Source organism: Furipterus horrens, unplaced genomic scaffold (assembly GCF_987537825.1).
Source record: "Furipterus horrens unplaced genomic scaffold, mFurHor1.1.pri manual_scaffold_13, whole genome shotgun sequence".
NCBI classification, from domain to species: Eukaryota; Metazoa; Chordata; class Mammalia; order Chiroptera; family Furipteridae; genus Furipterus; species Furipterus horrens.
Window position 1 is genome coordinate 44012989 of NW_028327183.1, and position 16716 is coordinate 44029704.

General features: G+C 53.0%; 1 protein-coding gene and 1 long non-coding RNA gene across 3 annotated transcripts; one reads left to right on the plus strand and one right to left on the minus strand.

Annotated features, from left to right (window-relative positions):
- Nucleotides 1-20: 20 nt before the first annotated feature.
- On the minus strand, nucleotides 21-4112 carry LOC149994863 (uncharacterized). Of its 2 annotated transcripts, XR_016507818.1 has the most exons (4): nucleotides 4030-4112; nucleotides 3463-3760; nucleotides 1606-1858; nucleotides 21-1409 (listed from the first exon to the last, which is right to left on the minus strand). It is a non-coding gene; the product is annotated as an uncharacterized LOC149994863 (long non-coding RNA). The 2 variants fall into 2 exon arrangements; XR_016507817.1 differs by lacking the exons at nucleotides 3463-3760; nucleotides 4030-4112 and having other exon boundaries at nucleotides 1606-2562.
- BCAT2 (branched chain amino acid transaminase 2) lies at nucleotides 1098-15758 on the plus strand. Its single transcript, XM_090260860.1, has 11 exons — nucleotides 1098-1256; nucleotides 4651-4725; nucleotides 5035-5235; nucleotides 11684-11794; nucleotides 11880-11999; nucleotides 12162-12325; nucleotides 13580-13722; nucleotides 13884-13969; nucleotides 14198-14338; nucleotides 14426-14500; nucleotides 15346-15758. Exons 1-11 carry the CDS (start codon nucleotides 1233-1235, stop codon nucleotides 15382-15384), a joined length of 1179 nt encoding a protein of 392 aa, XP_090116986.1. The 5' UTR covers nucleotides 1098-1232; the 3' UTR covers nucleotides 15385-15758.
- The last annotated feature ends 958 nt before the right edge of the window (nucleotides 15759-16716 follow it).

Below are 16716 nucleotides of genomic sequence, written 5' to 3' on the forward strand. Positions count from 1 at the left end.
TGAAAAGGACTGGAAGGAGGCACGGTGAACTGTGTTTTTATGTTTTAAAAAGTAAATTACAGAAAAATAATTCAAATAGGGTTATTATTTTTAAGATTTTATTTATCTTTTAGAGAGAGAGAGGGAGAGAAACACCAGTATGTCGTTGCCTCTGGCACGCCCCCAACGAGGGACCTGGCCTGCAACCCAGGCATGTGCCCTGACTGGGAATCGAACCCGCGACCCCTTTTGTTCACAGGCCGGTGCTTAATCCACCGAACCACACCAGCCACGGCCAAACAGGGTTTTTAACTGCAACCCCCTCATCCCTGCCTGCCACCCACGTCAGAGGCCTTTTCCCAAAGGCCTTTCTCTTTTCGTTTACGTGTATGGTGGGCTTTTCCTTTTCACCAAGGAAGGGATCGAGATCGGCAGAGGTCCTGGCCTTTCCTCCCTTACTGATAGGGGAACTCAAGACTTAAAGATTTATTTTAGCCTTAGTTGATAGGCTTCAAGTGACTAACACTTGTGGAAAGCATTCTGGGAACTGGAATACAGAACCTACAGGGCTCCAGGAGGTCCACTAGCTATTCAACCTTTGTGGCCCAGGGGGTCTGCAAGCCATTTTGTTCCCGGGAGGCCATGTCCAGGACAGGGGTGAAGAGTTGTTGATCAACAGATAAAGAAGTACTGGAAAAATCGCCCTGCAACTCTTATCCAATTAACCTTTTTTTTTCCAAACCCCTTACTTACCCTTTCTTCTTCTATAAAAGGTAGGCATGAGACGGGATGTTAAGGTGGATTTTAGGGTACATAACCCGCCGTCTTAGGTCGCTGGCATCTGAATAAAACGCCCCTAATGATTCAGTCCTCATCTCTACTGATTGGTTCTGATAGTGACAGGCAGCACACACGGCAGACTTGGCCGGTTTCATTACCTGGGGCTGTTTTTCCACACTCCCACTCCCGGGCAGAAGCTATTAAAATGCATTTTTGAAACGGCTGCAGGCACGCTCTTGCATCAGCGTGGTTGGAACAGACAGCCCCTGGAGGGGGGCTAGGGGGAGGGTGCAGTTCCATTTACTCCCCTGCCCTGCGCGGTCCGGCGCATGCGCTCTGCCGCGGAGTCCGTTTCCACCGAGGGCACCCAGTAGTAACGGGTTCCCGGGGCTCCGGCGGCGAGGGGGCGTGGACCGGGCGGGGCCGGCACCTTAATCAATCAGGGGCGGGCACCGTCACCCGCCGCACCGACCATGGCCGTAGCTGCACTGGGGCAGGTGGGTCCGCGGCGGCCCCGCACTGTGGGGCTGGAGAGCCCCGCGGGGAGGCGCACTTCCGGAAGGACCACTCGCGGGCAGCCCGTCCGGCTTGGCGCCGCGCCTTCGGCACTGGGGTTCCGCTGCGGGGCGCGGAGGAGGCGGGGGGCCCCACTGGAAAGGAGTAGGGAGCTTGAGTGGGTGGTGGCGGGTGGGGGGAGGCACTTGGTGGGGAGGAGACCGGGGTGGGAGGTCGGAGAAGGGAAACATGGAGGAAGGGACCGTCATTGGAGAGGCACGGGCCCGGGTGGGGGGTTAAGAAAGGAGCAGTCAGCCGGCGGGGGCACCCGGCTAGGCTCCCAGTACCTACCGGGCAGTGGGCTGGCGGCGCGGGGGGCAGCCTCAGGTCTGCACTGGGAATTGGATTCCAGATCCTGTTTTCTTGGAACTAAAGGTTAAGCTAGATGCGGACTGTTGTGTCCCTGAAACCGCTTAGCTGAAGCTCCGCACCTGGACTGGAGGTCGAGGCAGCTTCTCATTGTCACAGTGACAGAGACACTCCAGGCGGGACTGAGACGGTCCGTTTTTGCTGGTATGACGTCAACCAGCAGAGTCCAGAAAGTCTGATTTTAGAAAACAAGGTTTCTCAGTGGGGAAGGAAACAGCAACAGCTAGGGGAAGGAGGGGCTGTCATTACAACCCTTGACAGCTACAGCCTAACCTTGAGAGAAGTGTTTCTCCTGTTAGCTTTGCACCTGACTGTGGCTGGGTGTCTTGTCCCAGCTTGATGGCTAGCAGGGCAGATTTTTACTTTTTTGGGGTTTCAGTGGCTGATGGAGACAGACCTGGGCTATGACTGGGGCACTCCTGGGGATTGTGGTGGGACACTCCTGGGCAGGGACAGGGACAGGGACAGTCTGGGGTTGGGCTGTGGAGGGCCTTGGGTCATCATAGTTTAGTTCTGGTCTGTGATGGGAGAGCCCTGGGCTATAATGGGACAGTTCTACATGTAAAGGGATCAGTCCTGGGCTGTGACAAGGACAGTGTTGGACTTTCACTGGGACCGGTTGGGGCTGTGATAGGGACAGTCCCTGGGTGAGACAGGGATGGCACTGCATGGTGGTGGGGACTTCTCCTGTGCTGCGATACAGGGGGGCAGTCCTGAAGTGTGAAAGACAGTGTTAGCTAGACTATGACAGAAACAACCCTGGGCTTTGATGGTGACACTCCAGGGCCATGTTGGGAGACAGTCCTGGATTGTGGTGGGGACAGTCCTGGGCTGTAATGAGGCAGTAGAGGCTCCGTAATGTTACAGAGCCTGCCTGGGCACACGCTCCCCCTCCCGCCCCGCAACTTCCTTGTTTCTCCATTCAGCCCCAATACTCATCTGGGAGGCTCCTTTGGGCCCAGGCCCCGTGACTTGGGGTGTCGGATGGTGGGGCACCTTCCCTCAGCTGAGGTGAGACCTCTGCCCCTGGAGAAATGTCCTGGGAGGATGAAGGCGGTTTCTCCCAGTGTGACAGGGACTCTGTGGCCAGTGCAGATTTCTCATCTGAACACCACCCTGCCCCTTCTGGGCCTTGTGGGTGTGTTTCCCTGCCCCCCTTTCCTCTCTCTCCTGGACACCTCTGTTTCTAAGTATCACGGAGACAGTTTCTCTCCAGGTCATTTGTGCTCTGTTGCTGGAGTCTGGTCTTCATCTATGTCCTTTTTCCTCATTCTCTCCCTCGTGGCTTCTGCTCATTCCACCCTCAGTATCTTATCTTGATTTCTCCAGGCTTTAGTTTCCTGAGTTTCTCTCCCCCTTATCTCTTGGCTGAGTCTCTCTTCCTCCCTATGATCATATCTGTTTTGGCATCTCTCGGTCTTGTTTCCTGTCCTTTCCGGTTTGCGTTTCCTATGTCTGTGTCTCTTTCTCACTCTTGCTCTTCCCTCCCTGACTCTTTTTTATTTTTGTCCATTCTGGTTCCCCTGGCAGGCTGCTCGCTGGCCCGGGCACAGGCTGTCTCTGCCCTGTTTCCGAACTGTGTCCGTCCCCTCCCGGACAGAAGCATGGCCGCAGGCTTGTGCAGGCTACACATCGCCACCTGGTGGTCATGTGTCAGAGCAACACACTAATCATGCCAGAAGCCCTGGGCCCCTCACTATCCAGGGCTGCTCCTCAAGATTTCCTGGCCCAGACTTGAGGACGTTGCAGCCCCTCAGCACCTCACTCCCCGTGACTCACCTACTGGCCAGTCACCGCTGCCATTCACATCCATTCCAACGGGCTGGTGTCAGCTCACAGGCAGGAGCAGGCTCGCTGTTGTCTCCCCAGCCTCCTGACCCACCCGTCTTCCCACAGGGCTGGGGAGAGAGGCATTGTGAGGTCCAAGAGCATTGGGTGGAGGGCACCCTGCTGGACGCAGCCCAACCTGCTCTCCCCTGCTGGCCTCAGGCAGGACCACAGAGAAGTGCTCATCTGGACAGTGTCCACTGATGACTGTGGTGGCCTCCAGGTCCATGTGGCTGGTTACTCCTTGGTCCTGGGATCAAAAGGGACTGGAATCACGGGTGTTCAAAGTGCGGGATAGGGGGCTTCATGTAATCTGAATTTAGTGAGTTTGATATCCTGGAAGAATATAGACTTGGACCCCTGGGTCTGAGGGAGGAGGGGGCTGGGGGCCCGGACTCCTGGGTCCGAGGGAGGAAGAGGCTAGGGATATAGATCCTGGGTCCTAGGGGAGCATGACCTATAAGTCCCCCACTTTTCTAATTTACCAGGATTTGGGTCCCCAGCGAGGCCCTCACTTACCTGCGTACCTTCTCTTCTCGTCTCCTGTCTGAACTGATCTCAGGGCTGGGGCCAAAGTTCTGTGGGGTGGGAGGCGCCTGGGTTTGACTTTGCCCGGCATGGAGGAGGGAATGGGAGCTGAGTCAGCTCTTTCAAGGGACGGCCCTCATAGGGGCAGGGAGGGACTTGGCCTCCTTCAGGATGCCTTCCTGCTACTTGCTGATCAGGACAGAGGAAAGGATTTAGCCAGCGCTGGCCGAGTGGCTCAGTGAGTTGGAGTGTCATCCTGTACACCTGAGAGTTGCAGGTTCAATTCCTGGTCAGGGCAGTTGCCTGGGCTTAGGGTTCGATTCCTGTCAGGGCACAAATGGGAGGTGTCCCATGGGTGTTTCTCTCTCACATTGATGTTTCTCTTTCTCCCTTCCTCTCTCTCTAAAATCAAAACATATCCTTGGGTGAGGATTTAGAAAGAAAAAAGAAAAGATGTGGCTAGACCATATGCCCTGTTTAGAGTGCACTGGGCCTGGGACAGAGTAGGCCAGAGGGACTGCCCAAGTGAGGGAGGTGGCAAAGAAGTTGCCCGGGCTTTGGTTCCCTCTCCGTCTCCTGGCCTCACCACCTTTCTTCTGTCCCCACCCTCAGATTTGGGCCCGAAAACTTCTCCCTGTCCCTTGGCTTCTGTGTGGCCCCCGAAGATATGCCTCATCCAGCTTCAAGGTAAAAGGTGGGGACTGTACTTTTGGATCCCAAGGAAGAGGGACTGGGGGCCTGACCTAATGGGTCTGAGGAAGGCGGAGGCTAGGGATGGCATTTGGGAATCTCCAAAAGATCCAGTGTTCAAAGGTCAAGGTGGGTGGCAATTGGGGAGTCCAATCAGCTCGGGGAAAGAGTTGAAACATCATGTCCCAGAAGCCTCTGGAGCCTCTTCTCGCTGGGTCTTAGCCCCAGGGGTTCATGGGAGTTGTAGTTTTTCAGTTTGGAAGTTGTAGCCAGATTCCAGGATCCCTGGGTCCCCTCTTTTCTCAGGCTGCAGACTTGCAGCTGGAAATGACACAGAAGCCTCATAAGAAGCCTGACCCCAGCGAGACCCTGGTGTTTGGGAAGACGTTCACCGACCACATGCTGATGGTGGAATGGACCGAGAAGGGCTGGAACCAGCCCCGGATCCAGCCCTTCCAGAGTCTCTCGCTGCACCCGGCCTGCTCTGCTCTCCACTACTCACTGCAGGTGGCCGGGCAGCCCACCCTCTTCCCCACCTCTCTCTGCATCTCTTCCCTCTTGCTCTGCCTGTCCCCCACGCTGGGTCTGCTTTTCGTGTGTTTCTTTTTCCTGTGTACACATCATCTGTCTTCCTAGGCTTCTCATTTTTCGGGCTGTGTGCGGGGAGTCACTGGGGTCCCCACAATGAGCAGATTGAGTCCCTTCCCTTGAAAACCGCACGTTTGGTGACAAGCTAGTGTGATCTGAACTCTGATGGAGGCAGCCGAGGCATGTGGGGGACCGGAAGAGGAACCCAGTTCTACCAATGACTTGAAAGAAAGTGGGGTCAGTCTGTCTGGGCACAGAGGGGACAGTAAGTACAGAGACAGCACAAAGAGGAACCCAGCATATTTGGGGTGATTGTGGGACTGCAGTGAGGTGGAAGAGGCAAAGGATGTCATCAGGGCCACTGAGCAGCTCCGGGGCTGGGACCCTGACAAAGGCGCTGGGAGCCATGTGGGCTCTGAGCAGGCGCGGAGCAGGGCCCGCTCCGGGCACGGTGAGACCCCATCAGCCCATGTGGGGGATGAGCTGGAGATGGGAGACTGGAGACCAGGAGGCCAGGTTGGGCGAAGGTACAGACCAGAGAAAATAGGTGGATGTGGAGGCCTGAGCTGGGAGATGGACAGGAGGGGACAGGGCGAGGAGATCTGGGGACAAGAGGGATGGCAGGCTGGGTGAGAGAAGGGAAGGGAGGGCTGAGGATGGTACCCAGAGGTTTGGCCAGGTGACCAGGTCGTCCACAGGACTGTCTGTATGGGGACCCAGGAAGCGGATCAGCTTTGCGGGGCTTGGTGACAGGCTGTGAGGAGAGATATCCAGGTGGCATTTGTTTTGTGACTTAAAGCTATTGCTGAAAGCGAAGTCTTCCTGGGGAAGCTTTAGTTGTGACAGGCTTTGAATGAGCATATCCCAGCTCTATTAGCCTGTTTGTAGTTGAGTAATTTTTGTTCCTTAGTGTATAGTTCTGTGACATTAGGCATGTTTTTGTTAAGAATAATGAAGGTTGCCCTGGCCAGTGTGGCTCAGTTGGTTGGCGTGTTGTCCTGTAAACCAAAGAAGGGTCATGGGTTCGATTCCCTAGGTTGCAGGTTTGAGCCCCACTCAGGGTGCACACAAGAGGCAACCAGTCGATGTTTCTCTTCCTCTCTCTCTCCCTCCCTTCCCCCCTCTAACAAAGCAGTGGGCATATCCTCGGGTGAGAATTAACAAAAAAGAATTTGGAGGGTTTCTTTTCCCCACCTACTCAGGACATTTGACTAGAACCAGTGAGTTCTGTGCAGAGGAGACACAACTGTGGTAGCAGCTAGACGCTAGGGATGGACCGTGAGAATCATGACCACAGGAAGGTGAGTTTGGAACCTACCACTCATTTACCTTCCTGTCCTCCAACTGGGAAACCAGCATTTCTTCGGTTGAGTGAGGGCACAGGAAAGGGTTTAGAGGCCCTGGGTATAAAACGGACAATTTTTTTGTGATCCCTCTCATTTAAGGTGCGTGGGGAACTGAGGCCAGCTGAGGGTGTAGGAAAATCACATTCTCATGTCATCTTCACTGTGGAGCGTGTGTGGAATAACAAACAGGCCACTTATACTGTTTTTTTAATTTAAAAAAAATTGTTATTGATTTTAGAGACAAAGAGGAAGAGGGGGGGGAGAGAGAGGGAAATGTTGATTTGTTGTTCCACTTATTGATGCATTCATTGGTTGATTCTTGTATGTGCCCTGACTGGGGATTGAACCCGCAATCTTGGTGTAATCAGGATGAAGCTGTAACCAACTGAGCTACCTGGCCAGGGCTCACTTGTATTGTTATTATTATTTTTTTAATTATTGATTATGTTGTTACAATAGTCCCATTTTTTGTTTTTTGTCCTTTGCTCCCCTCCACCCAATACCCCCCTTCCCTTCAGCAATCCCACCCCCCTTAGTTCATGTCCATGGGTCATGCATATAAGTTCTTTGGCTTCACTCTTCCCTATATTATTCTTAACTTTCCCCTGTCTATTTTGTACCAACCAATTATGCTTCTTAGTCCCTGCACCATTTCCCCATTTCTCCCCCTCCTCTCTCACAACTGATAACCCTCAAAATGATCCCCATACCTATGATTCTGTTCCTACTCTGGTTTGCTTAGTTCGATTTTACTTTTTAGATTCTGTTGTTGATAGTTGTGTGTTTGTTGTCATTTTTTGTTGTTGTCATTTTAATGTTCATAGTTTTGATCTTTTTCTTAAATAAGTCCCTTTAACATTTCATATAACAATGGCTTGGTGATGATGAACTCCTTTAGCTTTACGTTGTCTGGGAAGCACTTTATCTGCCCTTCCATTCTAAATGATAGCTTTGCTGGATAGAGTAATCTTGGTTGTAGATTCTTGCTTTTCATCACATTGAATACTTCTTGCTGGTCCCTTCTTGCCTGCAAAGTTTCTTTTGAGAAATCAGCTAATAGTCTTACAGGCACCCCTTTGTAGGCAACTCTCTGCCTCTCTCTTGCTGCTTTTAAGATTCTCTCTTTATCTTTAACCTTTGGCATTTTAATTATGATGTGTCTTGATGTGGTTTTCTTTGGGTCTTGCTTGTTAGGGACTCTCTGTGCTTCCTGGACTTGTATATTCATTTCCTTCACCAAATTTGGGAAGTTTTTCTTTATTATTTTTTCACATAAGCTTTCAATTTCTTGCTCTTCCTCTTCTTCTGGCACCTCTGTGATTCAGATGTTGTCATATTTAAAGTTGTCCCAGAGGTTCCTATAGCCTCTCCTCATTTTTTCAATTCTTGTTTCCTCATTCTGTACTGGTTGACTGTTTTGGTTTTTTTTATGTTCCAAATCATTGATTTCCTTCCCTTCACCACTGGTTTTGTGTGGGTTTTCCTTCGTTTCACTTAACATAGTCTTCCCTTCTTCCCTTATGCGCTTGCTCTACTTAAGCATATCTGTCAAGTCTGTGAGCATCTTTATCACCAGTGTTTTGAACTCTGCATCTGTTAGGTTTGCTATCTCCTTGTCGCTTAGTTCTCCCACTGGAACCTGGAACCCTGATCCGTTCCCTCTTTTGGGCCATACTTTTCTGTCTCCTCATTATGACAGGCTCCTGTGTTTGTTTGCCTCTGCATCCTAAGTAAAGCTGTTGCACCTGTTATGTTGTATGGGGTGGAGCTTTACAGCTTCGTCAGTACAGGGCAACTCATTTCACCACGTTGTGGTGCTGTATGTGGGAGAGGGATCTGAGAGGGAACAATGCCACCTGCCCAGCACTTACCCCTTTTCCAGGAACTTCTCCCCCTTCCATATGGGAGTGGTGCCTCTCTAGCCGTTGCCCTGGCCATCGTTCCCAGAGTGAGTGGGTCTGCAGATGTTCTAGGACTTTGGGGCCCTTAAACAAGTGGACTTGCTGAGAGCCCAGCAGTTTCTGCCTTCACTCCAACCCCCACTGGTCTGCACAGTCGGAAACAATGAGGCTTTAGTTTCCCTGGCGCTGGGACCGTGAGCTGTGTGGTCTGGTGCTGGTGCTGGGAACGCTCCCAGGTGTCTCTCCCAACTTTTTAAAACGTGTGACTGTGCTTTCCACCGGCCTGCTGCTGCTGACACTGCTGCTGCCACCACACCGCGTCCTCTCTGCCCCAGCTCCACCCCTCCTGCCTGTCTGGATGAGTATTTATTCTTTATATCTTTGTTTGTTGGACCTCCATGTAGCTTAGTTTTCTGGAACTTCTGGTCGTCTCTAGTTTTGAGGTAGTTATATTCCTTCTTAGTTGTGGAGGGAGATGCAGCATGTCTGTCTAGGCTTCCATCTTGGCTGGAATTCATGATTTGATATATTTAGACCACCATCCTCAATGCCAGATGAAACAGTTATCTTGTGTTTCCTTCTATAGCAGTGGTTCTCAACCTTCCTAATGCCGCGACCCTTTAATATAGTTCCTCATGTTGTGGTGACCCCCAGCCATAACTAAAACATAGTGATTAATCACAAAAACAATATGTAATTATATATATGTTTTCCGATGGTCTTAGGTGACCCCTATGAAAGGGTCGTTCGACCCCCAAAGGGGTTGCGACCCACAGGTTGAGAACCGCTGTTCTATAGCTTTTATGGTTTAATTATTTAATTATTTAATTTTATTTTTTACTTTTTAAAGATTTTATTTATTTATTCAGGGAGAAGAGAAGGGAGGGAGAGAAACATTGTTGTTTGAGAGATAGATCAATTGCTTGCCTCTTGTGTGCCCCCAGCCGGGGACCCGGCCACAGCCCAGGCATGTGTCCCGACCTGGAATTGAACCAGTGACCCTTTGATTCACGGGCCGGCATTCAATACACTGAGCCACACCAGCTGGGGCTAATTTTTTAAATTTAAATCTTTAATCCACCTGGAATTTTTCTTGGTGTGAAGTGTGAAATAGTGATCCAATTTAATTTTTCCCCCTAGGTGAGTATTTGGTTGTCAAAACACCATTCAAGTGAATCCACCATGTGTTTCCTGGTTGCTTTATGATCCACTTTTTAGTCTCCTCCACTGTTCAGCTGGTTTACTCATATGTCCATGGCAGTTATTTTATTTTCCCCAAACTATCCTGGCTATTTTTGCTTCTTTCTGTTCTTTATTTTTGATTTATTTATTGTTTTTCTATTATAGTCGTCCCACTTCTCCCCCCATTGCTCCCACCCCTCCCAGCCCACCCCTTCTCCCACAGTCAGTCCCCACCCTGTTGTCCATGTCCGTGGGTCATTTATACTAGTTCCTTTACTAAACCCTTCCCCTGCTTACCCTCCTTCTCTACCTCCCCCCTCCCCATTATTTCTGTTCTTTATTCATGTATTTAGTCACTTATTCATTCAGCAAAAACCTACTGTGTGCCAAGCATTGCCCTGGCACAGGGGACTAGGGGTCCTGGCTTCATGTCACCTGCAGTTTGTAGGGAAGCAAACAATAAAGAAGCAGACATGGCCCTGGCCAGAGTAGCTCAGTTGGTTAGAGCATCGTCCCCATACGCCAAGGTTGTGGGTTTGATCCCTGGTCAGGGCACATACAAGAATCAACCAATGAGTGCATAAATAAGTGGAACAACAAATTGATGTCTGTCTATACCCCCCCTTCCTCTCTCTCTCTAAAATCAATAAATAATTTTTTTAAAAAGAAGCAGACATGGAACTTGGGGCAGGAATCAAGTACCCGACCTGTCTGGGGGTGAGGCTGCACCAGGAAGGATAGAACATTGAAGCTGAGCCCTAGGAGTTGAGTTGGAAGACATGAGGTGAATCTAGGAGAGCTTCCTTGGTGAGGAGCCAACAAGTGCAAAGCCTGGGAACGTGAGGTGGTCTCGGTGATGGCAGTGGGAGCCCAGCGGGCAGTGTGGGTACAAGGGGCTGAGTGAGAGAAGCCAGCTCTTTTGGGGTCTTGAAGGCGGGAAAAACAACGAGGTGGGGGTAAGGATCAGCCTTTTTTTTTAAGGTTTTATTTATTTTTAGAGAGAGGGGAAGGGAGGGAGAAAGAGGGAGAGAAACATCAATGTGCAGGGGAAATATTGACCCGTTGCCTCACATGTGCCCCCAGCAGGGGACCTGGCCTGCAACCCAGGCATGTGCCCTAACCAGGAATCCAACTGGTGACCTTTTGGTTCGCAGGCTGGTGCTCAATTCACTGAGCCACACCAGCCAGGGCTCAATATATATGTGTTTTGCATTAAAAAACGTGTTTTTCCCTGGCTAGTGTGGCTCAGTTGGGCATCGTCCTGCAAGTTGAAAGGTCGTGGGTTTGCTTTCTAGTCAGGGCACACGCCTGGGGCTGCGGGTTGAGTCCCGGTCTGGGCACCTACGAAAAGGCAACCAACCGATGTTCTTCTCTCGAATCAATGTTTCTCTCCCTCTCTTTCTCCCACCCTTCCCCTCTCTCTAAAATCTTTTTAAAAGCGTTTTTATTATGGAGAACTTCAAACATAAAAGTAGAGTGCCAGGACCTGCCCCGCCACCCCACCATCACCCTGTGTGTTCAGTTAGCGGGGCTGGTCACCATCTTGTTTAATCTGGACTCCTTCCTTTCTGTAGGATTTTTGAGCAAGTACTGGGCGTTCTATGACTTCACGTATAGGTATCTCAGCGTTTCTCTAAAGCACAAGGGCTCTTTAAAAACCTAACTCCCACACCATCATTTGTCTTGATAAAGGCACACCGGACGTAGCATCTTCTCCCGGCACGTCTGTCTCTGGGTCCCTCTGCTCTGCTTTCTTCGGTCTCTGGATCTTATCTCTCTGGGTCTCTCTCTCTCCCTGTCCCGCCGTGCGCTCAGCGGGTTCGTCCCTGCTTCTGTGTCGGTGTGCCTGGGCGTCAGTCTGTGTCCTGCTGTCGCTCAGGGTCTCCTCCTGACTGTCGGAGGTGGCCTCTGAGCTGCACGCCCGCCTGTTCCCCGCAGCTCTTTGAGGGCATGAAGGCGTTCAAAGGCAGCGACCGGCGGGTGCGCCTCTTCCGACCCTGGCTCAACATGGACCGCATGCTGCGCTCGGCCCTGCGCCTCTGCCTGCCGGTGAGCGGCCCTGGCCACCCGGGCGGGGGCGGGCGCAGGCGCGGGGTGCGTCGGGGGCTCCCTGACCCACCCGCATCCCCTGCAGAGCTTCGACAAGGCCGAGTTGCTGGAGTGCATCCGCCGGCTCGTGGAGGTGGACAAGGACTGGGTCCCGGACAGCCCCGGCGCCAGCCTCTACGTGCGCCCTGTGCTGCTTGGGAACGAGGTGGGCCCGGCTGTCAGCGCCAGGGCACCGCGGGGCTGGGGAGCCAGCCTGGGGTGGGGGGGCTCCTAAAGGGAAAGGGCTGGGGACCCGGACTCCTGGGTCAGGCGTGGGGCTGGAGGCCTGGACTCCGGGGTTCCTCATGCGCCCTTCTGCCCGTCGCAGCCCTCGCTAGGCGTCACCAGATCCACCAGAGCCCTCCTGTTCGTCATTCTGTGCCCCGTGGGCTCGTACTTCCCCGGAGATGCAATGAGCCCTGTCTCCCTGCTGGCTGACCCAGCGTTCATCCGCGCCTGGGAGGGTGGCGTCGGAGACTGCAAACTGGGGGGGTAAGTAGTCCCGCCCCCGCCCCCACTCCGCGCCTCTGCTCCACGGCCCTCAGAGACACAGGGTGTAGTGCCCTGCTTGGGGGGGGGGGGGCGGGGTGTTGGACGTCCCTTGCCTTCCCCATCCTGTTTCACATGGTTGGGGACAGCTCCGCCCATAAATTGGATGTGATGTCATTGGCCCCATGGTGTGAGGGGGGCTGGGCTTGGGTGGAAGTCAGTGGGGAAACCAGGATTGGCCCCTTGGGAAGCCTCCAGAAATAAAGTGTATACTTAGTTCATTAGTCTCACCACCAGGTAGCCTCCCCTGAGCACCCAGGCTCGCCCCCTTCCCCCGACCCTGCACCCCCAGGCCCTTGGGCTGCCAGGGCCCTTCACCTTGTGTGTGGACTTTGTGCACATGTCTCCCCAGCGGCCTTGGTTCAGGTCAGCAGGGAGGGTCTCCTGGTTGGTCACTGAGGCAGAGAATAGGGTAAAGGTGTGTTAGGGCAGCAAGTGTGGTCTCAGCTGGGAGTTCGATCAGGTCCTTTCAAACACACATCTTATAAGGTCTTCTCGGGGCCAGGCCCCCTGCAAGGGAAGCTGGGGCCACAGATGAGTCAGATCTGGCCACTGCCCTCCAGGGGCTCCCAGGCCGGTGGGAGCCCCAATATCCAGGGCAGCACCTGCTCTGATGGAGGTGACTGGGGCATTTTCAAAGTCTTCACAGAGGAGCCGGTGACACTCTAGCTGAGTCTGAAGGGTTAGGAAGGACATGGTTTCCTGAGTACGGAAGATGGTAAACAGCCCTGGCTGATGTGACTCAGTGGATTGAGTGCCAGCCTGTGGACTGAAAGGTTGCCAGTTCGATTCCCAGTCAGGGCATGTGTCTGGGTTGCGGGCCAGGTCCCCAGTTGGGGTCATGTGAGAGGCAAGCAATTGATATTTCTCTCCCTCCTTTCTCTTCTCTAAAAATAAAGAAATAGAATCTTAAAAGAAAAGAAGGATGCTAAACAGTTTCTAATCCTGGGGACCACATGCATGGGGGCAGGGAGGAGGGGCCAAGTCCCAGACTTCAGGGAAGGAAATGTCTGGTACGGGGCAGGCCAGGCCCTAGAGACCAGACTGAGGCCTGTGATCCTGTCCGGCAGCTGCTGGGGAGCCCCGGGAGGGCTGTGAGTTGGGAGGAGCAGGATCAGCCTTGGTATGGAAAGACCCCCCCGCCCCAGGGCCATGTGGGGGTCCCTTGCCCTCGCTGACCATGTTGTTCTTCACCAGCAATTACGGGCCCACAGTGTTTGTGCAGCAGGAGGCGAAAAATAAGGGTTGCGAACAGGTGCTCTGGCTGTATGGGCCTGACCACCAGCTGACCGAGGTGGGCACCATGAACATCTTCATCTACTGGACCCATGAGGACGGGGGTGAGCCCACCCACGACCCACCCCGAGCCCCAGTGAAAGTGGGTGCTGTCCTAACTCCTAGCAGATTGCAGGTCTCAGAGATTGGGGTGGAGTGGTTCCTAAGGATGGGAGGGGGTGTCTGAGGGCGTGAGTGAGACCCCCGCCCCTTACACCTGACGTAGTGCTGGAACTGGTGACCCCCGCGCTGGACGGTGTCATCCTGCCTGGAGTCGTCAGACAGAGCCTGCTGGACCTGGCTCGGACCTGGGTGAGAGTGTGGTGTCTTCAGGAAGCCGGAGGGATTGGGTCCTGCTGTGTTGGGGGCCAGTGCATTGGGGGCTGGGGTGGGAGCTGGGGTACACTGGCTTGTCCCCATCCCCCTCTCTCTAGGTGTCTGCCCAGCCCGCCTTGGGTCTCTGTCTTTCTCGCCATCCTTAGGCAGGTCTCTGCAGCAGGGCAGCCGGCTGGGCTCATATGTCTGCTCCCCACCCTGCAGCGTGAGTTCCGGGTGGTAGAGCGCAAGGTCACCATGAAGGAGTTTGTGCGGGCATTGGAGGAGGGCCGGATTCGCGAAGTCTTTGGTTCAGGCACGGCTTGCCAGGTCTGCCCTGTGCACCAAATCCTGTACCAAGGCAAGGTGAGGTGGAGCTGCCACTGGAGATGGGGGAGAAGACGGGGAGGAGGGCGCTGTGGAGCCCGTTCCTCACCGCGCGTTCTTTCCCAGAACCTCCACATTCCCACCATGGAAAATGGGCCTGAGCTCATCCTCCGCTTCCAGAAGGAGCTGAGGGCAATCCAGGTAGGTGCGCTTGCTGGGAGATGGGCTGGAAGCTGGTTCCCCAGTGAGATTCCAGTCCGGTGAGCCTCCGGCCTGAGGACCGCCCCCGCCCCCCCAGTCCCACGAGATGATATCGACCCTCCCATCGGCCTCTGGGCCCTTGCCTGAGTCGGCTTTCCTTGAGCCTCTGTGGCCTAGAATACCGCTTGGGGCTCACTGTCCCTTTTCTGGCAGCCTCTGTAGCCCTAGCTTGAGAAATTGCTTTCTCTGAACCTCTGCAGCCCCCAGTGTCCTTCCGGTGGGAAAAACCCCCTTCCCACCAGCCTCTGGCCGCAGAAGGCCACTCCCCGTGGTTCCCCTGGAGTGCTGGGCTATCCCTGTGGCCTGAGAAATATCGTAAAAGCCTCTGGACCCCCTCTGTGGCCCAGGACTGTTTCCTCTCATAAGCCTCTGGAAGGACCTGTATTTCCATCAGTCTGAGCCTAGACACCTGTCCGGTGAACCCCTGGGCTTAGTTCCTGCCACTTGATCTAGAGCTCCCTTTCCTGTGAGCTTCGGTAAACTCTGTAAAAGCATCTGGACTTACAACTTCTCTAGCCTATCTGGGCTTTCCCTGCTGATTTTTTCCAAGAGCCTTCAGGAGCTTAGAATAATTCCTTGGCAGAACTGCATCTCACTTAAGTCACTACGCTGTCTTTGCAATGATTTCCCCCTTCCCACCATTGCAGCCAGCCTTCCGCTGGATAGACTACATTTCCCATGAGGTCCTGGGGCGCAACTCCGCAAGCACTCTGCCTGGGATGCCCCGGGGCCTGCTGGGAATTGCAGTTTGACTGCTCTCACGCTCTGCTTCCCTTGACCCACAGTATGGAACAAAAGCCCACGAGTGGATGTTCCCGGTGTGACGCTGCAGACCGTGCTGGCCACCGCTCGGACCCAGCGGCCTGTAGCATCTGGTCCCAGTCGGATCATCACCTCCCTACCAATGATTCTCCTGAAGTGCAATAAGAAGTAAAAGGCTGGGGGGCCGGGACGCCTGGGTCTCTGGCGCCCCCTCGTGGTCGCTACACTCCCAAAGCCGTAAGGGCCTGACCCAGGCGTCAGGGCCCCTAGCTCCGCCTCTCAGACCTGGGGGATTGGGACTCCTTGCCGAGCGTCAAGTAAACTCCTTGGCCCGGACGCCGCACCTCTCAGGCTGGGTCTCCCAAGTGCTGCCGTTGATATATTTTTTTCTCTTTTTGCTGCAATTTTGAAATAAAATGCCAAATACAAGACATCAGCTGTCATCTCCAGTGATGCAACTACTCAGGGACCAGGTTCCCAGCCAAGAGTCGGGATCCTTAGCCCATTTCCTTTCGCTCCTACCTCCCAACATCCTGGCAGTTTCCCTGATGTGGAAGATTCTTCCGCTTCACCCCAAACGGAACTGGACTTCTTCCCCCACTAACCCGCTCTTCCCTGGCTTGCCCATCATGGGGACAGTCCCACTGTACGTGAAGTCACTGGGCCACCCTTAGGGTGACGGAGAGAATGTGGGGGTATATAGTCACATTTCAGATAAGCCTTTTTTAGAGATCAGCTCTGAAAAAGAATTTCCTTATAACTGTGACCTTAGGGAAGTGAGGTCACCTCCGTTAGCCTCAGTTTTCTCATTTAAAAAGAATTTATTGATCGATTTTAGAGAGGAAGAGAGGAGTGAAGAGAGAAGTATTAATTTATTGTGTCACCTATGTATGCATTCATTGGCTGATTTCTGTATGTGCCCTGATGGGGTTTGAACCTGCAATCTTGGCATATTGAGACAATGCTCTAACCAACTGAGCTAAATGAGCTACCCTGCCAAGGCTATTTTCTCATTTAAAAAAAAATTTTTGTTTATTTTTAGAGAGATGGGAAGGGAGGGAAAAAGGAAGGGAGAGAAACATCAGTGTGTGGTTGTCCCTTGCATATCCCCAACCAGAGACCTAGCACACAATCCAGGCATGTGCCCTGACTGGGAATCAAACCGGTGACCCTTTGGCTCATAGTCCAGCGCTCAATCCACTGAGCCACACCAGCCAGGATATTTTCTCATTTTTAAAATGAGGATAATAGTACCCATCCATTAAGGCTAAACAGTATTAAATGGGTTATTTCATGTTAGATGCTTAGAACAAAGACTGGCATGTGGAAAATATAATAGTGCTCTTAGTTTTGACAATTGATTTTGCCTTGTGATTTTCTAGCTTTATTCAAGA